This window comes from Apteryx rowi, unplaced genomic scaffold (genome assembly GCF_003343035.1).
Source record: "Apteryx rowi isolate R43461 unplaced genomic scaffold, aptRow1 scaffold_43, whole genome shotgun sequence".
Lineage (NCBI taxonomy): Eukaryota > Metazoa > Chordata > Aves > Apterygiformes > Apterygidae > Apteryx > Apteryx rowi.
The window spans coordinates 390,709-415,485 of NW_020450683.1; the positions used below are offsets into that span (position 1 = coordinate 390,709).

The 24,777-nt window shown below is 62.4% G+C and overlaps 4 protein-coding genes and 1 non-coding gene across 6 annotated transcripts in view; 2 read left to right on the plus strand and 3 right to left on the minus strand.

Moving 5' to 3' along the window:
* The first annotated feature begins 3,286 nt into the window (after window positions 1-3,286).
* LOC112971149 (discoidin, CUB and LCCL domain-containing protein 1-like) lies at window positions 3,287-11,174 on the plus strand. Its single transcript, XM_026076264.1, has 14 exons — window positions 3,287-3,764; window positions 6,424-6,561; window positions 7,302-7,353; window positions 7,473-7,545; window positions 7,648-7,781; window positions 7,883-7,920; window positions 8,006-8,200; window positions 8,856-8,977; window positions 9,140-9,308; window positions 9,396-9,488; window positions 9,584-9,674; window positions 9,871-9,908; window positions 10,103-10,225; window positions 10,663-11,174. Exons 1-14 carry the CDS (start codon window positions 3,287-3,289, stop codon window positions 11,172-11,174), a joined length of 2,256 nt encoding a protein of 751 aa, XP_025932049.1.
* Window positions 11,175-12,017: 843 nt separating this feature from the next.
* Window positions 12,018-12,146, minus strand: LOC112971217. Its single transcript, XR_003255269.1, has one exon. It is a non-coding gene; the product is annotated as a U11 spliceosomal RNA (small nuclear RNA).
* A 361-nt stretch (window positions 12,147-12,507) lies between these two features.
* Window positions 12,508-20,540, plus strand: TAF12 (TATA-box binding protein associated factor 12). 2 transcript variants are annotated; one of them, XM_026076293.1, is made up of 7 exons: window positions 12,545-12,615; window positions 14,431-14,576; window positions 16,881-17,132; window positions 18,099-18,176; window positions 18,478-18,592; window positions 19,049-19,137; window positions 20,069-20,540. In XM_026076293.1, the coding sequence occupies exons 2-7, from the start codon at window positions 14,508-14,510 to the stop codon at window positions 20,102-20,104; spliced, it is 639 nt and encodes a 212-aa protein (XP_025932078.1). In that variant the 5' UTR covers window positions 12,545-12,615; window positions 14,431-14,507; the 3' UTR covers window positions 20,105-20,540. The 2 variants fall into 2 exon arrangements, with proteins under 2 accessions (XP_025932079.1, XP_025932078.1); XM_026076294.1 differs by lacking the exon at window positions 14,431-14,576 and having other exon boundaries at window positions 12,508-12,615.
* LOC112971156 (ras-related protein Rab-39B-like) lies at window positions 20,303-23,375 on the minus strand. The gene is made up of 2 exons (XM_026076292.1): window positions 23,032-23,375; window positions 20,303-22,327 (listed from the first exon to the last, which is right to left on the minus strand). Exons 1-2 carry the CDS (start codon window positions 23,244-23,246, stop codon window positions 21,895-21,897), a joined length of 648 nt encoding a protein of 215 aa, XP_025932077.1. The 5' UTR covers window positions 23,247-23,375; the 3' UTR covers window positions 20,303-21,894.
* Window positions 23,376-23,478: 103 nt separating this feature from the next.
* The window catches only part of LOC112971150 (ras-related protein Rab-42-like), a 6,208-nt gene continuing 4,909 nt past the window's right edge, over window positions 23,479-24,777 (minus strand). Inside the window, exon 5 of the mRNA XM_026076265.1 lies at window positions 23,479-24,346. Within this exon, the coding sequence (XP_025932050.1) occupies window positions 23,858-24,346 (489 nt within the window). The 3' untranslated portion in view covers window positions 23,479-23,857. The remainder of the gene's footprint in view (window positions 24,347-24,777) is intronic.

Below are 24,777 nucleotides of genomic sequence, written 5' to 3' on the forward strand. Positions count from 1 at the left end.
TCGCCCCGGGACGGGCTCCCCGCTGTCCCCGCGATCGCCCCGGGACGGGCTCCCTGCTGTGCCCGGATCGGGATCGCCCCGGGTCGGGCTCCCCGCTGTCCCCGGGATCGCCCCGGGATGGGCTCCCCGCTGTGCCCGGATCGGGATCGCCCCGGGACGGGCTCCCCGCTGTCCCCGGGATCGCCTCGGGATGGGCTCCCCGTTGTCCCTGCTGCCCTACCAGTCCGGGCTCCCTGCTGTCCCCCGGCCCCGGCACGCAGGTCCTGCCCCAGTCCTAGCGCCAGCGTGCTGCCCCTGCCCGGCCACGTCCCGGTGCCCCCTGCCCGCCGTGCCCCCCCCCGGGAGGGGACAGGCGTGTTGGGGGACACGTCCCATGCTCGCCCCGCACCCCGGTTCCCGCGGGTTTCCAGCGGAGCCGGGAGAGGGGAAGAGTGAGGATGTGTGTCCCGATTCCCTCTCCTCCGCGGCGGCAGCGTGGGGGCCAGCAGGACACCGCCACCGCGTGCCCCGGGGCACGGAACGATGTTCCCAAAGGAAACTCTCAGGGAAACCGGGAAATGGTGATGGAGGGCTGGAAACAGCCGCCGGGAAGGAAACGAAGGCGTAGCTGGCCCGGCCGCTTTCCTGCCATCCGTCCCGGGYGGTGACCTCGGTCCCCGTGGCCACTCTCACGGTCCCGGCTGGACTCCAGGCACCCGGCACCAGCCTTGCCCACAGATACCCTGTCCTGGGACCAGCTCCGTCCTGGCCGCAGGGTCCCCGGGGCGGCACGGCTGGGTCTGCAGGCTCTGCTAGGGAAGCCGGGATCTCYGCAGGCCTGACTCTGCACCGGATCGCTGCAGCTTACGGTTAACAGCCGGATAAATGTTGCAGYGGGCTCCGTCCGCAGGGATTTGTGCGAGCCCTCTTCCCCCGCCGCCCACCCCGGCGAGCTCCTGGGAGCTTGGATTTGCCCAAGATTTGCACCCGCCGGCCGGGCTGGGGTTGGGAATGGAACGAGCCCAGCGCGACACTGGGGATGTTCAGCCAAATCTCGCCTCGAAGATGTGGGAAGGTCACCCCGCGAGCCCGGAGCTTGCTCTTCCCTGGGGTTTCTCATCCCCAAGCATGTCCCAGAGCGAGGAGGCTGGGAGAGGGGAGAGCAAAAACATCACTGCATTTTCTGGCGAGGGGAAACCGAGGCACGGGGCCAGGACTAACGCGCAGGGAATAATGTTGCGTTCTCCGGTTGTGTTTTCGGGACAAGCCGCTCTGCCGAACAGCATCCGTTGAGGGCAGCCGGGAGACTTTTCCTTGCAGTTTTTCCGACAGAGCCCGAATCCGGCAGCAGCTTTGAGGGTTAAGCGGCGGCAGCAGTGTGCAGCGGGAAGCGTCGTGCTGGGCCGGGGCCCACAGCGCGGCTGCCTCCCACGGAGGCGGGAGTGTGCCGGAGCACTGGGCTTTTCCYGGAGCATCTGCCCTGTTTTGTCTTTCCTGCATCCTGTGAGAAAACAAACAAATCTCTGGCAGGAATCGCCTGAATGCGATTTGCACGGATGCCGCTCGGCAGGGCCGCGAGAGGTGCCGAGCGAGGCATCCCCTCCTCCAAAACCCCCTGGAATTGCATTTGCCGTTTCTAGCAGGATGTGTCCCATCCTCACCTGAACCGGGGTATCCAGAGCCTGCGGATTTGGGGCTTTATGTCACTCTGACCCCCCTCCGGAGCACCCTGGGGGCGGGAAGGGCCGGAGCCAGGCTCTCCTCGGAGGAGCTCGGCCGTGGGATGGGAGGCAACAGGCACCAAGTGGCGATTAGGGACGTCCCAGCTGGGTGCGAAGGAGCCGTTTTCACGTGCAGGGTGACGGGGGATCCCCATCCTTGCAGGATGGACGAGACCCCGAGCGACTGGCTCGGGCACCGAAGGTGGATCTCAGCCCCTTTTTCAGCGGGGGGCTTGGAGCAGAGTTGGGTCCGTGCCCACGCTGGGCAGCCGGGCATGGAAACGGGAGGAAAAGGGTTTCTGCCCCTCCAAAGCCCTTTGCCTTTCGGAGGAGACCCGGGAATAGCAATGCCAGGTGGTCCGGCTGGCGGCGGTTAGCATCCTCCTGGCTCCGCTTACGGCCGCCTCCGGAGCGTGGGGGTAAATTAATGGACCCCGTCCCCCAGGCACCGGGTGTGAAACGCAGTCTCGGTTTTCGCTCTCCAGTTATCGCCACTCGATAGCATCTCCGCGGGCGGCGAAGGCCAGGAGCGAAGTCCCCGGGCGTGCGCGCGGCTCTTGGCTTATCTCTGGCATGCGCGCTTGGCATGCGCCGGGGGAAGCTTGGGATGTTTTTATCCAGGGTTTCAATTCCCAGGATGGGGGTTTTCCTGCCTCCGGCTCGGCCGCGCGGAGGCTCTTCGACGGGCCTGGGTGCAGGGCCGCGGGCTGCGCGTCTCGCCCCTACCCCGGCAGCGGCAGGGCACGGAGCCGCCGTCGGCGCTGCCCGTCCGCTGCGCCCAGAATCCTGGGATGCTGCCAGGATCTGGCTTGGGATCCCCTTGGCTGCTGGCCAGGGTGGGCGCCCGCTCCGTGCAGGTCCCTGGTGCCCTTTGCCCTGGCCGTAGCTAGCGGGGCTGCTGCCGGAGCCTCCCCTGCCTCAGTTTCCCCACGGGGGTCCGACTTCCCGCCGTCGCGCTGAGCCCGCGGCGGCTCCGGCAGCGGGACCCCGGCGTGCGAAACAGCCCTCGGCCGCTCGGTTTGGCCACCGGCCTTCGCCGCGGCCGCGGCCTCCCCGCGGGGCAGCAGCTGCCGGCGAGGAGAGCGCGACGCGGGGGGCCGGGATCTTCCGCCTCCGGCCCCCCCGCTTCTTCTCCCTGCAAGATTTTCCACTGTTGGGTTTTTTCCTTTTTTTGTGCCGTCTCCCGGAGACAGCGAGCGGAGCCAAGGCAGGGGCGGGCGGCGCGAAGCACCGGCCTTCAATGACTTTTCTTTCCGGCTGCGGGAGGGCTGGAGCCGGGGCGGGGGAGGCCGCTCGGATGCTGAATTGCGGCTGGCACAAAGGCCGGCAGCCGGAGGTTCGGCTCCGGAGGCCGCGGCTCTCCGCAGCCCGTCCCTGCCTCTTTTGGGGCAGGATTGCTACATTCGGTTAACCAGATCCMGCAAGAAATCCCCACTGGTCCCCAATGCCCGGTGCTTTCCAGTTGGTGTTTTCGGGATGTGCCCGGAGGCGGTGAGCCTGGAGAAAAGCCCCCGGGGTGGCTCGCGGCGCTGTGACACCCGGGGGGGCCGTTTCCTCYGCGTAGCACCAGGAATGAAGCCCCAGCGATGTTTTTTGCATTAGGAAAACGCGGGAAGTCGCCGCAGGTGCCRGCCCCGTTCCCAGCACCCTTTTCCCYGAGTGGGGAAACTGAGGCACGGCGCAAGGGAGAGCAACGCCGCTCCCTCGGGCTGCCGGTTGCCGGTCCCAGGGAAATCGCTTCCCAGCACGCAGCTCGGCCGGGGTTTCCCGCGGTGCCGGTGGGCTCGGAGCAGCCCGCGGTGCCGGCCGCCCCCTCGCCGAGCCCGTCGCCTCTCTCCGCAGGGGACGGCTGCGGCCACACCGTGCTGACGCCGCACAGCGGGACACTGAGCTCCAAAAACTACCCGGGCACCTATCCCAACCACACGGCCTGCCGGTGGCGGGTGCGGGCGCCGCCGGGCGCCTCGCTCGTCCTGGCCTTCGGCGACGTGGACCTGGAGCCGTCGGAAGGCTGCGCGGCCAGTTCCCTGCTGCTCGCCGATCCCGCCACCGGCACCGCCTACGGTAAGGGCACCGCGGCGGGATCCCGGGGAAACCCAGGTGCCCGCACCCGAGCGGCTCCGGCAGGAGGACRGCGCAAGTTTTGTAACCCGCCAGCTAAGGAGAAGATCGGGAAAATCCAGCTTTTTAGCCGATATCATCCCTTGGGAGGGGGAATATCGTGAACTGGGGTGTGGGGGGTTCCCAGATGCAGCCRGCGATTAATGAACTCGGCACAGCCGGAGGGTGCTCRAACACTCCCAGGGTTTTCCCAGAGAGATCAAACGAGTCTCCGGAGGGATTTGCCAGCCCGGGGAGCGCGGCGGGTGCCCGGGGGGAAGCGCGGGAGGCGAAGCAGGGAGGAAGGAGCTGGGCGCTGGGGGGGGGGGCCGGGGCAGGCGAAGGGAAACGCAGGCGGGCAGGGGGGCACGTTCCCGGGAGAGAGGGCCGCTTTGTGCTCCATCGGGGGGTCCGTGCCGGGAAACCGGCCAGCGTCTCCCTCGGCATCGCCGCAGACRTCGAGGTGGAAAAGAGCCAGTTTAAGTCGGCCGCTGGGATTTTCTTTCCCCCCCGCTGTTCTCCGGGGTTTCTTGCCCTCTCCATCCCTGGGGGTGGCGGTGAGGTGCCCCCCCCTCCATCCGCTCTGGTCCCCATCTCCCTGCTCCCCAAAACCTGGATACCCTTTTCCCCCGGGGCAGAGGGACCCCGGAGCACCGCCGCAGCCGGGGCACAGGACAGCYGGGACCCCCCGGATCAGGGTCCCGGTGCAACCGGGCAAAACCCCTCGGCGTTCCCGAGCCGGGGTGCAGCCCTTTCGCTGCCCCCCCCGGCCCCTCTCCGTGCCGGCTCGGCCTTGGCACCTTGCATCCGTTTCCCTTGGCCCGGTGCGTTTCGCCGGGCTCCGCTCACGCTGTGTAAATATTTAGGAGCTGGTGCCGGTGCCCCGGCCGAGGATCTCGCAGTTCCCAGCGCATCCGCTGGCTCCTGCTCGGCTGTCGGGCTGCGCCGCGCCGCCGCCGGGGATTGTGCGTGCGAGAGGCCTCAGCTCCTTGGCTCCCATTCCCGGCTCCCCCCGGCTCCCCAGGCCCGGGGCCGATCGCCTCCTCCCGCGCCCCGAAGCCGTTGTAACCGGAGCCTTCCCGAGCGGCAGGAATGCTCGCGGCCGCCTCCGCAGGGGGAAACTGAGGCWCGGAGGCGCCCTGCGCCGCGGCATCCCGCGTGCGGGAGCCCCCGATTTTAACCCGCCGGGAGCAGTGCCGGGGGGTCCCGCTCCCTCGCCCGCCGCCAAGCCTTGAGAAATCCCAGCTGCTTTTCGGGAAGCGGCGGGGGCAGGCGGAGGCTGTGGGATTTGTTGCCTCTGACTCAGCCGTGGGCGCTGGCGCCCGACCAGCTCCGGGTGGGAGAAGGAGCCGGGAGAGCTGGAGACCTCATCCAGCTGTGCTCCAGGGGTGCGGGGACGTGCCGGCAGTGCCCACGGTCCCCGTTTTGGGGAACCGGGAGCAAACCCCCTTGTCCAGGGTGTCCCTTTGCGCATCCCGCCGGGGCGCCGCAGGGAAGAGCCAGGACGCACGGCCGCACTGGAGCACGCATCCTTGCAGGGCGCTTGGCCACCCCGGAGCACCCGATTCCCGGCTCGTCCCCCGCTGTGCCGGCTCCCGCRGCCGCGTGGGGCATCTCGGGCGGGAGAGCGGAGCGTTTGGCTCTCCGGAGCCGGCGACGGCGCATACCAGGGATGTCAGTAATGCGGCAACATCTGGCRCGGGCTGCGCTCGCCCCCGCGCCCCCACTCGCCCGGCTGGATGCGGCCCCGGCCGGGCCCCAGCTCCGCCGCAGGCACCCTGGGAGCCCGGAGGCCCAATCCGTGCCRGCGGGGAGGGAAGCGGGAACGCCTCAGGACGCGGCGGTGGGAGCGGAGCCGGCGGGGAAGCGGGGCGATGAAAACCCCGGTGCCCCGAGTGCCGCCGGCACCGCGGGGCTGCCCTGCGTCCGGGAGGGGAAACTGAGGCACGGCGCAACCCCGCTTGGGTTCGGCTCCGTGACCTCCCTCCCTCCGGCATCTCAAACCCTTCCGGCCTCCCCCAGGTGCCTCTCGGCCTCCCCGCGGGCGAGAGCGACCCCAGGGCTGCTCTAGCTCATCCCGGCAGGGGCCGAGCGGGATTTTGGGTGCTCCGGGACGGGGTGGCATGGACCAGATGYCGCACGGCTGCTTCCAGGTCGGGGACCCGCTTCCCGTCCCCGGGGCACGATGRCATTTGCTTAAAGCACCTCTGGCTGCCCAGAGGCCTCGGTGACGGACGTGACGCAGAGCCAGGGATTGGGGCCACCTCTTGTCCCCAGGGGGGACCAGGGATGTCCCCAAGGGCCCCCCCCCCGCCAGACCGCTAAGCTCAAGTCTTAATCAGGGAGATGGAGGCCGCAAATTAATTTGGATTAAACCCATCGCCGCGCCGAGGGATTTAGAAGGCAGCTTCGGCGGCTCCCGTAAAAGYGGGGACGGATGGAGGCGGGGAGGGACGGGGACGCCGGAGACCGCCGTGCCCTTCCTCCCCGGCCGGCGGCCGTGCCGCAGCCCCCGTTTTGGGGAGGGCCACATCCCTCCGCAGSCGTCTGAGCCGCCGGCCGGGGTTCGGCCGGGCGCCCCGGGGAGCCTCCGGCCTCGTCACCGTGTCCCGTGTCCCGGCAGGGCCCTACTGCAGGAACGCCGGCCCCGCGGCCCCGCTCCTGGTGACGAACGCCAGCGCCGTGACGGTCCTCTTCAACAGCACCAGCCACCGCTCCGGCCGGGGCCTCCTGCTGTCCTACGCCACCTCCCAGCACCCAGGTGAGGGGCTCCGGCACCCGCCGGCGGGATGCTCCCCGGGCTCCTTGCTGACCCCAAGGTGGGCTCCCATCGCCCCTCAACACCTGGGTTTTCCTTCCTGGGGGCACGAAGGAGCTTGGGGACACGGGAGAGCCCCRGAGAGGTGATGGGGAGGACGGGGAATGGCCGTCCAGGCGTTGGGAGCAGGGGAGGCGAGCGTGGGGCTGGAGGGACCGCGGTGCGGAAGCTCTTCCGGAGCAGCCACATGGGCTCCAGCCAGCCCGGCTCTCCGGGACTAACCCCAGATATGGGGCAGCCGGGACCCCCAGGGATGCTGGGACCCCCCCAAGACAACCGGGACCCCCAGGGATGCTGGGACCCCCAGGGCTCCTAGGACCCCCCAGGGCAACCAGGACCCCCAGGACAGCCAGGACCCCCAGGGATGCCAGGATCCCCAGGGCCATTGGGACTCCCCCAGGACAGCCAGGACCCCCAGGACAGCCGGGACCCCCAGGGATGTTGGGACCCCCAGGGCCATTGGGACCCCCAGAGATGCCGGGACCCCCAGGGCCATTGGGACCCCCCCAAGGCAACCAGGACCCGCAGGGCAGCCACCAACCAGAGCCCGAACGGTGCAAAAAGAGCACGACGTATTCGGGAGCATCACGGGGGAACGGGGCGCCTGGGGGCAGAGGCGGGTGCAGGCGGGGCCGGCGGGGGTCCGGCGCGGCCCCTCACCCTTGGGCCTCCCTGCCGCGCAGACCTGGTCTCCTGCTTGGTGAGAGGCACCCACTACGCGCAGGAGCACGTCAGGTGAGCGCGCGGCGGGCGCCCCGGTGCCGAGCCGCCCCCCATCGCCCCTTCCTCTCCGGCGCCGCCTCGGCCCGGCGCGCGCTGTGACCCCCCCTCCCCGAAACGGCCGTGCGTTTCAGCGTCTACTGCCCCGCCGGCTGCAAGGACGTCGCCGGAGACATCTGGGGCAACGTGCAGCAAGGCTACCGAGATGTGAGTGCCGCCTCCGGGGGCTTGTCGGACGGACGGACGGACGGACGGACCTCCGTCCCGCTGCCGACGGGCGCTGCAGCCTCGCTCCCCGCTTCCCCGCAGACCTCGGTGCTGTGCAAGGCGGCCGTGCACGCCGGCGTGATCGCCGACGAGCTGGGCGGGCAGGTGGCCCTGTCCCGGCAGAAGGGGATCACGCTCTACGAGGCGGCGTTCGCCAACGGGCTCCGCTCCAAAAGGTGGGCGAGGGGGCGCCGGACCCCCCCCCCCACCATCACCACCGATTTCGGGGCCGGGTTCGAGGCTCCCGGTGACGCTCCCGGCGCTTTGCCTCCCGCAGGGGCTCCCTCTCCGAGAAGCGGCTCGTATTCCACAAAGGTATTTCCCGTCCTTTCCCCCGTCCCCCGAAAAACGGGCCACGGTTTTGGCTGCCAAAACCCGTGACGCCCGCCCGCCGCCGCAGCCTGCGGCGATGCCCTCGAGGCGGCCGCCTTCAACGCCTCGTCCTCCTGGCACGAGGTGGACGCGCTGGGGCAGCGCCGAGCCTGGACGGCCGAGCGGGCAGCGCTGGGCGCCGCCGGCCGCTCCTGGGCCGCCGATCCCGGCTCCGAGGCCGCCTGGCTCGAGGTGGATCTGGGCACCCGCAGGAACGTCACAGGTCAGCGGGCGGCGGCGGTGGCGGAGGGCAGGCACTTGCCCCGGTTGCCCCGTCCCAGTGTGCCTCTTCCCCCGCYGCTGCTATACTGGTGCAAACTGGGAGGAGCAGCCGCCCTCCGTCCCCCTCTCTYCCTCGCTCCGTCCTCGCCTCCTTTTTCCCCGCGGCCCGCGGCGTCTCCGGGACGAACGAGTTAACGTTACGCTCCGGCGTCTGGTGCCAGCGAGCGCCTTTTGTTCGGCCGGAGCCTGCCGAAAACGGGCGCTTTGTCCGGCCGGCCCCGAACGCGCCTGCTAATTGCGACGAGGAAAATGGGGACATTGTAAGGCCGGAGGAGGGAGGAATGTGGGCCGGGAGCCGGGGCCGGAGGTTATCGGCTCGTCTGGGCAGAGCCGGGCTCCGACATTTGGAGGTGCTGCCCGACCCCCCCGACCCCCCCCGGGCTTGGTGGCCCTGGGGGCAAGCGATTTGCACGAGCGGGCGCAGGCAGGGGCTCACGGCTGCCGCCCGGCCCCCTGCCAGGGGTGTCCGGGTAGCCGCCGTGCCGAGGACGGGGATTTTTATAGCCGGGAACGCGCTTCCGGTCCCGCGGCTCACGGCGTTGCATCCCCCCGGGCTGCTTCGCGGCGCTGGCTCTGCTCCGACGGCGCCCCGGCAGGGATCATCACCAAGGGCTCCTCGGAGAAGTACGACTACTACGTGACGTCCTACYGCGTCTCCTCCAGCCGAGACGGGAGGAACTGGAGAGCCTACAAGGGCAGCGGCGGGCAGGAGGACAAGGTGGGTGCCCGGGGGACGGAGGGAGGGCACCAGCGAAGGTTTCCAGCCTTTGGAGACCCCCCCAAGCGCCGCCGGGATGGACGCCCGTTGGGTCGGCGGGCTCCGGAGGTGCCGCGGGGCTTCCCGGGCGCTGCCCGTCCTCCGCCGGCTCCTCTCCGGCAGGTCTTTGAAGGCAACGCCGACAGCCACGAGGAGGTCTCCAACGCCTTCATCCCGCCCATCGTGGCCCGCTACGTGCGCGTCACGCCCCAGCGCTGGCACCAGCGCATCGCCTTGAAGGTGGCCCTGGTGGGCTGCCAGCTGGCGCGGGCGAGGGCGCCCCGGCCCTACGGTGAGTGCCGCCGCGGTGGCGGGGGTCCCCCCGCGGGAGCTGTCCCCTCGCGCCACGCTCACGGCGCCCGCTCTGCCCCCCCCGCAGCGCCCAGCGTCCCCGAGGAGGTGCCCGTCCTGCCCAGCAGCCCGGCCACCCACACGCCCATCCCCGGCGTCGCCCTGGACCCGGAGAAGGCAGGTGGGTGCACGCGGCGCCACGACGGGATGGGGCGCAGCGGCGTCCCCGGAGCCGGTCCCCGGTCGCCCTCGCTCACGCCGCCCTCCCTCGCGCAGGCTCCACGCTGCTGGTCATGCTGCTCGTCGGCGGCTTCGTGCTGCTCTGCTCCAGCCTCCTGCTGCTGGCTTTCCTCTGCCGCCGGAAAAGGTGGGTCCCATCCCGCCCCCCTTCCCCGAGAGCGCGGCGGGCGATCGAGGGCACCTTGCGCCCATCCCGCCGCCGGGATGTCGGACGTCCCGGGGCGATTCGGAGCCGCGACGCCCGCGCCGAGCGAGGGATGCTCCCAGCATGCAGCGCCCGCTCCGGCGGCTCCTTACGCCCCGTCTCGCTCTCTCCTCGGCAGGAAGCCGACGGCCGAGCTGAGCTCCGGGCTCATGAAAGGTAAAGGGCCCCCGGCGCGCGGCCGGGGCGGAGGGGCCGCGGAGCGGAGCAGGGAGCGAGCCCGGGGCCGTAGCTCCTCTCGGCCGCCCGCGCTCGGGCTCTTCCCCCCCCTCTCGAAACCCTTTGAACCCGAGGGGACGGAAGCACCGTGGGAGGTGGCGCGTGACACCGTGGGGCTTGCRCTCTCCGCTCAGGGTACCCCAAGCTGGAGTCGAGCCCGGTGTGCTCCCTGGAGAGCCTGCCGCCCGCCGGCTCCGCGCTGGCCTCCTTCCCCGCGGCGGGCACGCCAGGAGACCTCGGCCCGGACCCTTTGCCAGGTAACGGGGACGCCGGCGCRGGAAGCCTGYGGACCTGCGTCCCCCCGCGTGGCAYGGTGCCGCTGGCCCCGAATGGGGAGCAGAGCCCTGGGGACACCCTGGGGAGCCCAGTCCCTGCCCAGCACCGCATCCCTCTCTGAATCCCAGCCCTGCACCCCTGCAGAGGGTGACCTCGGGAGGGCTTTCCATCCCGGAGTCCGGATGCATCCCGGCTCTTTTGCCCATGGGTGTCCCCACTGCACCCGTGGGTGTCCCCAGCCCCCCGCGTTCACTCGGGGCTGATGTCCCCCGCCGTGAGCACACAAGGGACAAATGCCAGCCCTGTTGGCTCCTCTCCCACCGGGATGGGAGCTCCTGACGCCCCATCTCAGCGGGAAGGGGGACAGGACCCAGTCCGGCCCCAGCACCCGGAGCAGCCGGTAACAACCCCGTTGCAGAGTACGCGGAGCCGGACGTGGTGCAGGTGAGTCCCAGCAGCCAGACGGGTCCGTCCACCTTCAAGCCGCCGCCGGACGAAGGCTACACGCTGCCGCTGGTCGTGAACCACTACGACGTGCCGGGGAAGTACCACGAGTACGCGGAGCCGCTGCCGCCCGAGCCCGAGTACGCCACGCCGTTCAGCGAGCAGGCGCCCGAGCCCGCCGGCGCCCGCAGGAACGTCTGCGTCGTCAAGGTGGTCCCCGGCGCCCTGAGCCGCGCCGCGTCCCCCGGCTCGCCCCCGTCCCCGGGGCGGCGGGCACGGTACGACTCGCCCGCCCCGCGGCCCGGGGAGGCGCCCGGAGGGGACCCGGCGCCCCGGGGCGACGGCGGGGTCTACACAGCCCCCCGGCCCGAGCGGACTGCCAGCCCCGGGGGGGACGTGGCCGGGGCATCCGCGCCCTCTCCGGAGGGGTCCCACTTCCAGCTCGGAGACTGTCCGCTCTCGCACGTGTACCACGAACCCTTGTGAAGCTGCAAGGAGGGAGATCGCCTCCGCCGCGCCGGGCACACGCAGGGGCTGCCGGAGCCGGAGGATGCGGCCGCCCCGTCAGTGGCCACRGGGGGAGAAGGCAAAGGGGGAGCGCAGCCGCCGCGCAGGGCCCTTCTCGCCCTGCGGGGCTGTCCACGCTCCGCTCYTGGTGGCCCGAGCCCTGGGACGTAGACCTTCCCCAAGGTCTCGAAGGGAGATTTTTACAAAGCAATCCTATTTAAATATATATATATATGTATATAAACCATTCCCTCCCTGCTTTCCGTCACTGAACGCCCTCCAGCACCCTGGTTTTGGCCGGGCTGGGAGCTTTCTCCACCACCTAGCAACGTTTTACATCCCCCCGGGCAGAGATTGAAGGCAGGCAGCAAACCCCAGGGCCACGAACGCCCTGGGAGCGCCCTCGCACCGCGCGGCAGAGCCCCAACACCCCGGCGGGGGCACGCGGAGACCCGGCGGGGGGCAGAGGGCCCACGGGAGATTTTATTTTCTGATGGGAATGCACACAGTGCTGGCGCACGTGTATCCGACCTATCTGGGCACCTATAGATCTCTATCTGCAGAAACCCATATAGCCGTAGAGATATAGGCTGGTGGTGATAGACGTGTATCTATAGCTGTAGAGACTCATCTATGGAGGCACAGGCCAAGGCGTATCAACGCGTATCCGCATCTATAGGCGCTCACATACCGATAACGGTATAGGACAAGGATCTGTCTCTCTGTCTACGCGCTGCGCTGCCCRCGCGGCGGCTCCTGCGTGGGACGCGGCCCACGGGCGCCCCGCAGCGCCGCCCGCTCTGTATTGTAACTATTGGTCACCGGGGCGCCAGAACAAGCGGTTACCAGCTGCCCCTGCTGCAAAAATTGTGCTTCCGAAATCTCTTGATGTCGATTCCGCGGGGGCGGCCGTTGAGCCCCCCCGTGCCACGCACGGCAGAAGCCCTTTTTAAGGCTCCGCCTTTGCGCCGCCGCTGGCCCAAGGCGGCAGGGTGATGCCTAGCTCACGGCGAGGCCCGCTCCCCGCTGCCGACCGGCCGCGCTCCGCTCGCATTCCGCGCTTCTTTTTAGCCCTTTCCCGCCCGTTGTCTCTGCCGTTTCTGCGGGTTTTCCCCCAAACGCCGCCGTTTCCGTGCCGCGGCGGCGCCGCTGCGATATGCAAATCGCGCGGGGCATGCTGGGGCCCCCCGCCCGGCCCGCCAAGCTGCACCGTCCCCGCGGGCGACTCTGCGCACGCGCAGAAACTCTCCGGGTCGGGAGGGGACTCGAAGCGGTTCAGCGCACGCGCAGGCGCTGGTTGGCGGCGCGGCGAAGTGCTTCCGGGTGGCGGCGGGGTGGTGACCCCGGAAGGGCTCGGGTCGTGCGGTGGAGGGAGCGGAGCCGGCGGCGGCGCCTCGGTGCGCCCGCGGGTCATGGGGAGGTAGGGACCGGCGGGCGGCCGCGGCGGGCGGGCCGGGAGGCTGCGGGGCTCCCCTTCCCTCCACCGCCGTCACGGCCCGGCCCGGGGCGGGGGGAGCGGCCCCGGGACTGGCGGGGCGGCCCGGACCCTTCTCGCCCTCGCTCGCTGCCTCCGCGGAGCCGCCGGTAGCGGCTGAACTGCCCCTTTCGCCCCCGGCCGAGTCTGGAGGGAAACACGTGCTTCACCTCGCACGGATTATTTAGCCTTTTGGCGAAAAACGTCGGCTCTTAGGATGGAAGGTGCAGGCAGGAGGCTGCTCTGTTCGCGTGCGGCCTGCCCGGGTCACTGGGGAGCAGCCGGCGCGGGGCGCTCCGGGGGGGGGGGGGCTCGGTCGTGCCCTGCACTGCGGAGCCGTGACTGTTGCACAGGTGCTAGAAGAGCKCTGAGTTTGGGGCTAGTGTTCAGAAAAGGCCGGTTTGACGTTCGGAACCTGAAGTGCTCAGATCTGCCTGGGCCCCACGAAGGTGCAGGATGATCTTTCCAGCCTTCCCTGCTGGAAGTTGCGGCAACACGTCGTAGTTCTTAGTCCTGTGCTTTTGCATGTGTTTCGAAGCCCCGAGTTAGGGCAGGGGATGTAGTTAATAAAAATGGAAAATGTGTTATATAGCTGCTGTAGCGTTAGCTTTTTATGTCAGAGTTGGAGGGTTTGGTCGAATTGGCTCCTGCGTTCAGGACTTGGAGCCTGCTATTGATTACAAATTGCTCTAAGTGACCTTGGATCTTGTCGACTGCTTTGTCTGTGGCTGCTCTCAGAGGCCTCCTGAAGTGTTTTGCATATTGAGGTTTTGTTCAGTCCCCTAATTATGTTCCATGTGGGTCATCTTTGGACTGGTGACCTGTTTAACCTGGTGGTTGTGAAGAAYGAGCTGCTGGAAGAAAATCTGTTTTAGCTGTATACTTGAAGTTCTCATTTCACTAGATTTCAGGTATCRATTTTTCAGAAGTAAATGCAAAGCTGGAAGCTGTGCAGCGAGGAGGAAGGAAGTTTCGGTTACTCTTCAGCATCTAACGAACACATTTCAGAGGAAAAAAAAGGATTTGCCTGTTCATTCACTTTGTATCTTTAGCTAATATAGTTAATGGATAAACACTTGTAGGGGATACTTCCTCTAGCAGCATAAGGGAGGACTTTAGCTGACATTTATAATAACTAAAGTGAAGGATAGCAAGAACTTTTCCGTTTTTTTCCATCAATACTAAAGAGACACCCAGACAGTCCTTTGCAAACCTGTGTGACAATATTGGTCAAATTGCCTGTTAGATATTTCTTAATGGAAACGAGAACCTTGAGCACTCCGATGAACGGGCTGACAGGTTGGTTTGGCTTTAATATAGGTTTTAACTACAGCTAGAACACTGTGCTGTAGTAGTACCAACGCTTAACAAATTACAGCAGATCAATTGAGAGTCCGTGATGTTAGTTGAGGCCACAAGACCTACTGCTGCCGTGGAAGAAAGCTGCTGTCGCAGAGGTCTGGGTTGATCCGAACGCTGGTGCTCGCAGCTGGTACCAAGAAGCCCTCTGTCTTCTGACATGAAAATGAAGTTTTGCCAAACTCGTGCTCCCACGTCAGGATCCCGGGAGGTTCCTTGTCTTCTGTAGCAGCATATGCTGGGCTTCCACCTATATTTAAAATAGTGTTCGTACCCTCAAGTCTACCCTCGTGTACTGTGGTGAGGACGTGGCGTGCTCTTGTATGGCACCTGATGAAACTGCATCCTGTTGAGATCTTACGATATAATGCGTGATATGCAAAATATCTGATATTCCTGTAGGAATGAGAGTTATATGGAAGAGGAGGAGGAGAGAGTAGGTTAACGCTGACTGCTGACTTGCCGGAAGCTTTCGGAAAATGGCCTCTCCGTTCGCTGGGCCCACAGCAGTTGCTGATGTAATTAAAGATCTAGACACTCAGATAGCTGTAAGTAAATTGTGTGAGCTTGCCATGAGCGGGCATGCAGGACTTGGTGTGGGATTCTGCGCATCCCGTTAGTTTTGCGTTTGGTGATCTTAATAAGCACCCCAAGGATGCGATAAGATCTTCAAATAAATGAACAAAACTACTTTATACTAATAAAGTGCCTCCTACCCAAGGATTTCGGAGCATTCCCCAAACATTGCCTTCTCCTCTGCATGGTGGGTAAGAACTCCTGCTTTCTAGGTTTGTAAACTGAGGCACGGGAGTGAACAGCCTGCGATCAGCCAGTGCTAAAACCAAGATTAGCACACTGAAGTCCCCCTGATCTTGTGCTAAGCTCTTAAGAGCAGCGCCTTCATGCAGAAATGCCAGCTAAGGGGTTTTAGGGTGTGAACATAAGGGTTTTCCAGCATTAATTCAGTTTAAATTGATGAACTAGAAATGTGCTGAGAGCGCTACAGAAGAGTGTCTTGCATATAAAACCTTTCAGCAGAGCTCCGTGTCTGTAGGATGCAACAGTGCATGAGTTTGTGTGGGAATGAAGCACTAAAACAGCCGCGTGCTAAGCGTTTCTGTGTGACTTCTGGTTTGGGTTTKGGKKTTTTTTTGGTGTGAATTAATCCAAACTAACAAGTTTGCTCTGATGAGGGGAATACGTGTATTTGTAGATAAGGCAGAAAACACTGTTCGTCAGTTTGTATGTGAACGTGCTTTTCCTTACTGGCCTGTGATCAGTGTCAGTGTGAGGAAGTTGCTCTGTTAGCAAATGGGGATATTTAAGGAAATTGTTGTCACTTAAGACTTGACTGTGATTAACGTTTCATGTTTCAGTAAACGCTGAATAACCTGTGAGAATAACCAGGTTRAGAGGAATTCTTTTGTACTTTAAAAAGGCAAAAGTGCTTAAATTTATGGACAGGAGACATGTAAGGAGACAGCTAGTGTAGAAAACAGCTGTTAAAAAGAACTTTCTCTTTTTTTTTTTTCCTCTTAATTTTTGTAAGTAATTTCACACTGTAGCGCGTAGGCTTTCCAGAGGACGCGTTTGTTCTCGGTGGCTGCTTGTCACCAGTATCTGTGCCCAGCAACAGCTGCTGCAGCCTCTGCGTGAAAGGCTTTTACATCAAACTGTTGATTAAATGTTCATTTTGTGTGACAGACCTGTCACTGYGGCCTGCGCTGCCAGCGGTGATGGATGGCCGAGGGTTTGGACAGTTGCCTTTCACCGAGCTGTGCCGCAGAGCAGCAGCAAGGACCAAGCAGAGCCTTGGCGAGCCTGGATTTTAGAGCCTTTCAGCTATCAGACGGTCGCCAGTCGTTCTGTGATTAGCTCAGTGGCTAATGACATGAATAACGTCTTCATGCCTGATGGTGAACCTGGAAGGTCTGAGTAATTAATTAAGCTGCTGAAACCCAGTTCTGGTTCACTGTTGACAGCTCAGTAAATCTGATTTTGTTTACTGTGGCTTTCAACTGCCCAGCGTGGGAAGAACAAATCGAAGGTGTGGGCATATGTGTGTTTTTTCTCTGTTGTCACGTTACCTCTGAGTACCCAAACTCGTGATCTTGGATCTGCAACTGGATCCTACGTTGTCAAGCCAACATCAGTGTTTCTTCTTTGCAAGCGGTGCTGGTGGAAATACTGGTCTGGGGAGAGGGATCACCACAGGTCAGGCTTGAAATGTGGCATTGCCAAAAATGAAACCTCCATCCCCCAGCACTCGCGGGCAGATACCTACGGGAATTTGAACTTCTGATCTGCATCTCAGGCACGTGGAGTATGAAGATGAAGACTCGATCGTGACCCGGTACCGAGTGCAGTGGGACAGGGCCTATGCCCGCTGTGCCCACGCATTGCTGCCAAGAGAACAAGCCAGGCCCTGTCCTTTAGTTCAGTCTTCCTGGCTCTGCACGTGGTCTCTCCATTGAAGCTGTTGTTAGTAGAAGCGAAGCGTGTGCAAAAAGGTGCTGAGCTGAGGGTGAGGTGGATGCATGTGTAGGATTCAGTTCGGAGGAAGAGGAACGAGCGGGTGGGTCAGCGCGACTGCACGGCCGCTACCTGTTGTCAGTCGGTGCACTGCATGCAGCCGTTGTGCTTCTCACGGCAAACTTCATCTTCCATATGCCAGGGAATGTTTCTCTTTTTCTAAACATTCCTCCTCCCTCCSTGCTGTGTCCAGAGAGACCTGATCCAGGATAAACCTCTGTGTCCTGTCAGTACGCTGTGACTTTACTATGGGCAAAGAACTAAGCGCCCCTTGGAGTTCCCTTCTCTGATTGCTAACTGGCTTTTGTTTCCTTTTCCAGTTGATTGGCTTGGGTCCCCACAACCCCAAGAAGAAGCAAGACCTAGAGAAGCTTTATGATCTAAAAGCTAAAGCCCAACAGATTATGAACCAGTTTGGCCCATCTACCTTGATCAACCTCTCCAACTTCTCCTCGATAAAGCCAGAACCAGCCAGCACTCCCCCGCAGAGCTCCATGGCGAACAGCACCACCGTGGCAAAGATGCCTGGGACGCCCAGCGGAGGAGGACGGCTCAGTCCTGAGAGCAACCAGGTAATTTCATCCCCGACTTTGGGACAACAGGGAAGATGGTCAGACCTGACTGAAGGTTGATTCCTCTCCTTCCTTAAATTACCAGCAAATACTTAATGTCAATTAAAGTATCGGTTACTGTCCTGAGTGAGCCATAATCTTCATGTAGTCCTTCTCTCYGAGACACTTTCGGGTTGGATGATGTACAGACGTAGGTGCAGAAGTTTTGTCAATCTTGGGAAGGTGTAYGGTGGAGGATTGACTGGGAAATTCCTTTTAAACGTGGTTCAGATGAGAGAAATCAAAGTTGTGTGCGTTCACAGCCTCACACTGGGGCAGTGCGAGATGCAGCATCAGTTCTAAAAAGCTGCTGACTTGCCTGTTTGCCCGTTGTGTTGTTGAGTCTTTAACATACGTAAAATGTGTTGCTGCCAAGCAAGCACTCCAAAATTGTTTCTCTCTCTTATGTGTTGCTAGTGTTCAGGAGTATTAAATCTCTGCTTGCCCCCTGCATATTCGGACTGACAGGGTGCTGCCTGCTGCCCTCTGTTTTCCTTTCAAAGCACTAAGGTTGATAAGCACTAGAGTAATGGAAATAATTCCTTTGTGCCCTGAACACAAACTTGATCGCTGAAACGCTGCTTTTATTTGCCGTGTACCTTTTAAGACTTCCAATGGTCTTCTCCGACCAGCAGCCTTGTTTTAAGCAATGGTATTTTAGTGCAAGTGTCCTTTCAAGACGCAGCGTCGCTTTGGTTTCTTACGCTGGGATCTGCTCTCTGGTCAAAGCTGCCAGGGGTACTTGAAAATGGCTCCTTAATACCTGATATTTCTTATCTCTGCCATTCCTGAACTGATACGGTGTGTCAACATGTGTGACTTGGGCCTCGGGACAGTGGGGGAGGAGGCCTCTTGCAGCTGCGCTGTGGGGGCAGCTGGTTTGCTAAAGTAGGGCAGTAAATCGTTCCTTCCCTCCTCCACACTCAGGTTTTAACCAAGAAGAAACTGCAGGACCTGGTGCGCGAGGTGGATCCAAACGAGCAGCTGGATGAAGATGTGGAGGAAGTAGGTACACGCACCCCTGGTAGGGGCTACGGAAGGAGCCGGTCCAGGGCTTTCCCAGACCAGTGGCCCCTTGTCAAAGCAGGAAGGGTTGGTTCATATTCCACTGCTGTATGTTTGCTGCAGCCTTCAGACATCCATGTCTGCTTTCACTTCCCAGTGTTGAGAGGGGTTTTAAAACACCAATGGCAGCAAATGTCTTTGAAGTATTGGCTTCTGAGAGTTCGTTTTCATAAGCTTCACATAGTTTCGACTATACGGTTCAGCACTGATGAGGCTGGTTGTTGTCCTTGGTCCGTGACAGATGCTGTTGCAGATCGCGGATGATTTCATAGAGAGCGTGGTGACGGCTGCCTGCCAGCTTGCGCGGCATCGCAAATCAAACACTCTGGAAGTGAAAGATGTCCAGTTGCATCTTGGTAAGTGATTTTTTCACTTGGCTGAGAGCTGGGAACCCACCATGCAATCAGGGCAAACCCTGACCATGGCGTTGGGGTGGAAACCCATCAATAGCTGATTCATTGCTACTTAACAGTGCCCTAATAACCAGGGAATGAATAAGGTGTCCTTCCCCTGACTGTATCTTCTCCTAGCTGTGTGTGCAATTGTGCAGTTTGTAGCTGTCCTTCAGCCTCTGTTGGAAGATACCTAGCAGAGGAACTGAATCTTTAGTCCACTTTAATGCAGTGCAGCTGTCAGCTACTCTGCTTCTTAAAAGCCTTTTATAGCTAGTGTCCAGATCGCCAGCACAAGTCCGTTTCCAGCGCTGGCCCCAGAAGGACGTACTGCTGGTATGTTAGTTCTGATGGGGCCGCTCTTGCGGTGTGCAGTTGGGGTAGTTTTCATCGTGTGCTCACCTGCGCCCTCTCTTCCAGAACGTCAGTGGAACATGTGGATCCCGGGCTTTGGTTCCGAAGAAATCAGGCCCTACAAAAAAGCCTGCACTACAGAAGCTCACAAACAGGTAAGGAGCCCTTGGTAATACGCTGAGTGCCACGTGGTGGAAGGCTAATATGGGTAGGGTCTTCCTGCACTCCTGGCACTATGTGGATTTGTATCCTCTCTTCCAAGTGGTTTGGAATTGAAATCACCTCCAGGGTCCCCTCACCTGTTTATGCAGAGAGGGTTGAGTTTGCTCTGGCTGCTTTGCTGGTGGGCTGTGCCGTGAGCGAACCAGGAGCGCTCGCACCATCTGAGGGTCTGAAGCAACCGAGCTGCAGGCAATATCTTGTCAACTGTCCTCTTGCAGATCTTGTGCTCCATCTTTGTGCAGAAGGGAGGGAAAACACTGCTCAGCTCCTCTGGTTCACTAGAAAATCCATATCCAAGCACGCTGGGGTTAAATGCTTGTGTATCCCCACATCTCTGTAGCCTCACAGGTGCTGCGGTTCGAGCTCAGGAGAGCCCTGTGGCTGCAGGATCTACTGAAGCTGTAGATCTGTAGGTCTTGCAGACCTACTGCTTTTTAAACGTAAGGTCAGAGCCAGGGAAGTGGGTGCCCTGCTGGAGTTTTTCAGGTTGCATCTCCCCTCCTGAAGCTACTGCAATAACTGCTGGTCAGGGAGAGAGAAGGCCTTGAAGTGGGTTCGGATTCAACGCGCTGTTTAATCCTTGCGCCCCTCACCAGCAGTTAAAATTTTACTCTGTCACTTTGCCAACTCGAGGTGTCAAGGAGAAGAGTATAGATGCTTTCTTTTTATCTGGCTCTGGCTGTGACCGTGTTAAGATTTAAATGAACTTGAAAGACCTGTGTTGAAACAAGTCAGGCAGTGTCTAGGAGAACCTGAGATACTGTCTCCTCAGCGTTGTTCCTACACGGGTAGCTTACAAGCTTGTTGTGCAGTAACCTTGTCCGAGACTCTTGGCTTCCCACCTTTTTCTCTTTCTTGTTACAGAGAATGGCATTGATCCGCAAAACTACCAAGAAATAGCCCCTGGGAAGAGTTGGGAGATGACACCAGTGCATTTTGGGATATCTGCCTCTCCACTGAAGCCTCCACGATGCCATCCATGGGATATTTTTTTTAATGCTTACAGAGAAGCATATATTTTTTATTAACAGTGCAGCAATATCTGACTTTATGAGGAGATCTGCCAAAAACGTTCTACGCCCCCTTCCTCATTCCCCCTAAGAGCGCAACGTATCTCAAAACAAAGACTTTTATTTGTGACTTGAAAGTGGTTTATCGTATAAGTGATTATCCAAGGGACAGAGCATTTGATCTTGTGTGGGACAGTATTAGAAGCATCTGTAGAGGTTTTTGTTTCCTCCTTCCCGCCCCTACCTGTTCCAGTACTTTGTAATGTCAGTGTTTATATAAATACTTGCATTTGTTTTACATGAATAAAGAAATTATTAATCTAAAACCATGGCACAGTCTTGTGCTGTTCAAAGGGCAGGCAGAGAAATCGCAAGTGAAGTGATTAGCAGTCAGGATAGCCTGGTTTTTGCATGTGGTGCTCTTGTAAGAGATTTGTCCTAGGGCTGGAAGCGAGTGGAAGGATTTGGCTGGTTCTCTACTGTGCTAACAGGGTTTGGCGAGCTGCTTCCCCTCTAGGTTGGAGGTTCTTTACATCCAGCCCAGGGTGAGGTGTTTGCCCACCAGTTGCACGTTCAGACCATGAGGAATGGGACAGGGTGACRGAGGAAAAGAAATCAAGGCCGATCCTGGTTCTCTGCTTGTCTGGGGCGTAAAGAAAGGCTGTGTCTCACTGCCTGTTCCTGCTTGTTCTGCTCAAACCGGTGAACATCAGAGAAGCTGCTGCTGCAGGAGCTGTTTGACGTGGGGAAGAGGCAGCAGGCAGCTCTGCAAACTCTCCGCGCGGAAAGGGAAGGCTAATGTGCACCTGCAAGCGCGAGTGTGCCTTGTCCTCCCTGCTGGGCTCGCTGCTGGGGCTCTCGTAGCCCCAAGGGCTGCCGGTACCCGGGGGAGAAACTGCTGAAGTAATTTAGAAACCAGTAAGGCCTCTATCCTCCCTCCTCTCATGCAACAGCCGGCTAAGGAGCCAGGAGCGTGTGATAAACAAACGCAGCCTCTCGGGTAAGGCCGGGCTCGGGGAGGAGGGTGGCTGTTCTTGCWTCGCTGCGGGCCTCAGCCGGTGCTGGGGGGACACGGTTGTTCACYGCGCAGCCCGACTGCTCCATCTCCTCAGCACACCCAGGAGTTGCAGCTATTCAAAACGTACAACTGTGCCCTCCTGAGCGCAGAAAAGCCCAGCCCTGAGCYGATTCCCTGCTGCCAAGCTCCGGATCGGGCAGCAAGAGGGGTTTCGGATCGCTGCTAGGATGGGGAGGTCACAGGCTGCACCGAGGGCCCCTGGTTTGTGGTCAGGGGATGGAGACAACCTTGTAGAAAGGGATTCACAGAGAAAATAGGGGATTGGGAGTGAAAACCACCTCTGCAGACCTGACCCCATGGTGCTGGTGCTCCCAGTGTGGGGTTCCCATCAGCAAGCTCAGCGCTAACCCCTTCCCCCTCCCCAGGAAAACGCGGGCAGCCGGGAAGGGGAGTACAGGGTGTTTAATGTGCCGTTGCCGTCGCTCGCTGCTCTTCCCTGTGCCGCAAATGCTTGATTTCTGCTTCGTGTCTCGTGCATCGCAGCGGAGCTGAGCGTGTCCGAGCTCCCCGCCGGCTCTGCATCGAGGCACAGGATGCAGCGGGGCTCCGGGGGCAGCAGATGGACCAGGCAGGCTGTGTACGTCCTCCTATCCACCCCATCTCTAGCACGAGCATCTCTTTTGCTTCTTTTCCTTCTCCGGCACCTGAAACTTCAGCCCCGGCGGGAGCGGGAGGCTGCTCTTCACCCCGTCCCAGGCCTCGGTGGGAGCCAGCAGCCCCGTCTGCAGCGCCCGGTAGATGGCCAGCGTCAGCACCTGGAAAGCCTGCGCCACGTTGCTCCCGTCCTTGGCCGAGGTCTCGACGTACTGCGCCCCCAGCGCTGCCGCCAGCTTCTCGGCCTCCCTCCGGCTCACCCGCCGCTCCGCCACCAGGTCGCTCTTGTGCCCCACCAGCAYGAAGACGATGCGGAAAGGCCGCACGGTGTCCGTCACCTCCCGATGCCACTGCCGGATGCTCTCGAAGGACGCTCGGTTGGTGAGGTCGAAGAGCAGCATCCCCCCCGCCGAGTTGCGGTAGTAGGAGCGAGTCACGGACCTTGGGCGCGAAGAAGAGGGGGGGGAAAAAAACGGGGTGAGCAGCCCCGGGTCTCCGCTGCGCCACGTGGGGAAGCATCTCCTCTCCCCGTAGGGCCTCCTGGCTTCATGCCCGGCTCTGGGGCTCCAGGTGTAGTGTGGCCCCCTCCGCCCCAGCTCCCGGCATTGTGCATCGCTCCCGTAAAATCGGCGCGTTGCTATCCGGAGTATCGACGAGATCTGCCCGGCCCCAGAGGGAGCATCCCTGCCGCCGGGGTGGAGGTGGCTCTGTCCCCGCCACCTCCCCGGGGGCCTCTCCCCTGCTGCCAGCCCTGCGGCGGAGCAGCTCTGCCCGGCTCCCGCGGGAATGCCGCGGCTCTGCCCCAGCCTGGGGGAGCTCAGGGCCCCTCGGCCCCTTTGGAGATGGAGGCAGGGTTAAGCAGGAAAGCCCCAGGGCTCCCTTTTGCTGGTGGGTGCCCTTCGCTTCGGCTCCCCCCCAGCCCCGCRAGCCTGCCTGGGTGCTGGGCTCTCCCAGCCGCACCGGAAAGCGTGGAGGAGGGAGACACAGCTCTGTCCAGGATGTCCCCCGGCTTGGGATCACAGTATCCCACCGCCCGCTCCTTTGCCACACGGACACCCACAGCCATCCCAAGCCCCAGGGCAGCCCTGGCTGCCAAGATTTCCCCGGCTCCTCCACCCCATCATCAGCTCTGGAGCCGGACCCACCTGAACCGCTCCTGCCCAGCCGTGTCCCAGAACTGCAGCTTGACGCGGAGCCCCGGCTCGAGCTCCACGTGCCGCACGTAGAAGTCCACCCCCACCGTCTGGTTGACGGCGTCCAGGAAGACGCCCTCGGTGTAGCGCCGCAGCAGCGAGGACTTGCCCACCGTGGAGTCCCCCAGCATGATCACCCGGAACTGGTAGTGCCAGCGCGTGTCCATGGGCGGCCGAGCCCCGCGTCGGCACGCAGGGAGAGCGGGCGGCACGTCGGGACCCGCCGCGGCTGCGCGTCTGGGCAGGCAGCGCCTGCCTCCTCCGCGGCGCCCCGGCAGAGGCGGTCCTGCCCCGAGCGGCCGGGTACCGGCAGACACCGGTGCTGGGGTGCGACAGGCAGCGGGGGGCTTTTCCGCCTCTCGCTGGCCGTGGGAACCCCCCAATACCGGAAAAATTAGATGTTCCCYAGGAGCCGGGCAGGTGCAGCCCCAGGCCCCTTGCTTGGCAGAGCCTTTATTCAATGCAGAAAAGCACCTGGTTTATTAAAGCCACGACCTCAACGGAGTATTTTTTCCATAGCCCCCAAATTAAGGTTGGAAGCCAACCCGCAGTCGCGAGCTCACGATGGAGCCGTGCTGGTGGAGGAGGTGGGAAGGGGCTGCGGGGGGGCAGAGAAAGGCTGGGGAGCTGCCAGGAGCAGAATAAATCCCCGTCTCTGCTTGCCGGCGCCAGCTTGGCACCCCAGGGCTCCCCGCGGGTGCCCTGCTCAGTCACCCCCACCAGTGTCCCAACTGCTGGCAGGTCTCAGCCCGGCCGTCCCRTGAGCTCCCCGCCGCCCTTAGCACTGGCACCGCTCCCGGGGCTCCCTCCGCTCTGGTGGGTCTCCACGGCTCTTGCTGGGGATGAGCTTGACGCCGTCCCAGCCCTCGGGGGGGGCGAGCGCCCCGCACCCCAGCGCCTCGTGGATGCGGCCGGCCACGGTCTCGAAGGGCAGCGCCACGTTGAGGTTGCTCCTGGCGGAGGTCTCGACGAAGGCCATGCCCAGGGAGGCGGCGAGCCGCCCGGCCTCCTCGGCCGACACCGCCCGCTCGCYGGCCAGGTCGCACTTGTGGCCCACSAGGACGAAGGCCACCTTGCCGGTGGCCTGGCCGCCCGCCGCCTCCTGGTACCACTCGGTGACGTGCTCGAAGGACGCGCGGTTGGTGACGTCGAAGACCAGCAGCGCGCCGGCGGCGCTCCGGTAGAAGGACCTGGTGATGGACCTGGGCACCGGGGGGGGGGGGGGGCTCATTTTAGGAAATCCAAGCATGGGATAAGGGCCCTGGCGCTGCCCCGAAAGGGGAACCCGCCACCCAAGGGAGGCTGCTCCGGACTTTCTGTCTCCAACTTTTCCATTTAGCAGCACCCCGGCAGCGCTTAGCGACTCTGCCCATGGCTCAAGGGCTCAAACCTCGGGGGTCCTGGCTCTGCGGGAGCCCTGCAGGGTTTTATAGGGGTTTTGGGGTCCCTCTGTTCCCCCAACCCTCAGTTCGGGGTGCAGCGGGGCTGGGGCAGCACCCTGGGCAGGTGCTGTGGGTGCCACCCGTCCCTGGGTGCCCTGGAGGGGAGGGGGCACAGCAGGACCCCTGCCGCAGCCCCTCCTGCCCTTCGCAGCCCATTCGAGCCTCTTCCAGGCTCCCAGCATTGCTGCCTCCAGCCTGATGCAATCAGGGAGGAAAATCCCCAGCCCATTCGCACCCCCCCCCTTCCCCAAAACCC

Excerpts from the sequence above, each read along its gene's own strand:
- TAF12 (XM_026076293.1), top strand. The coding sequence starts at position 14,508 with ATGGCCTCTCCGTTCGCTGGGCCCACAGCAGTTGCTGATGTAATTAAA. Across the intron at positions 18,593-19,048 it reads AGATGTCCAGTTGCATCTTG|AACGTCAGTGGAACATGTGG; the intron begins GTAAGTGATTTT and ends CCTCTCTTCCAG. Across the intron at positions 19,138-20,068 it reads CTACAGAAGCTCACAAACAG|AGAATGGCATTGATCCGCAA; the intron begins GTAAGGAGCCCT and ends TTCTTGTTACAG.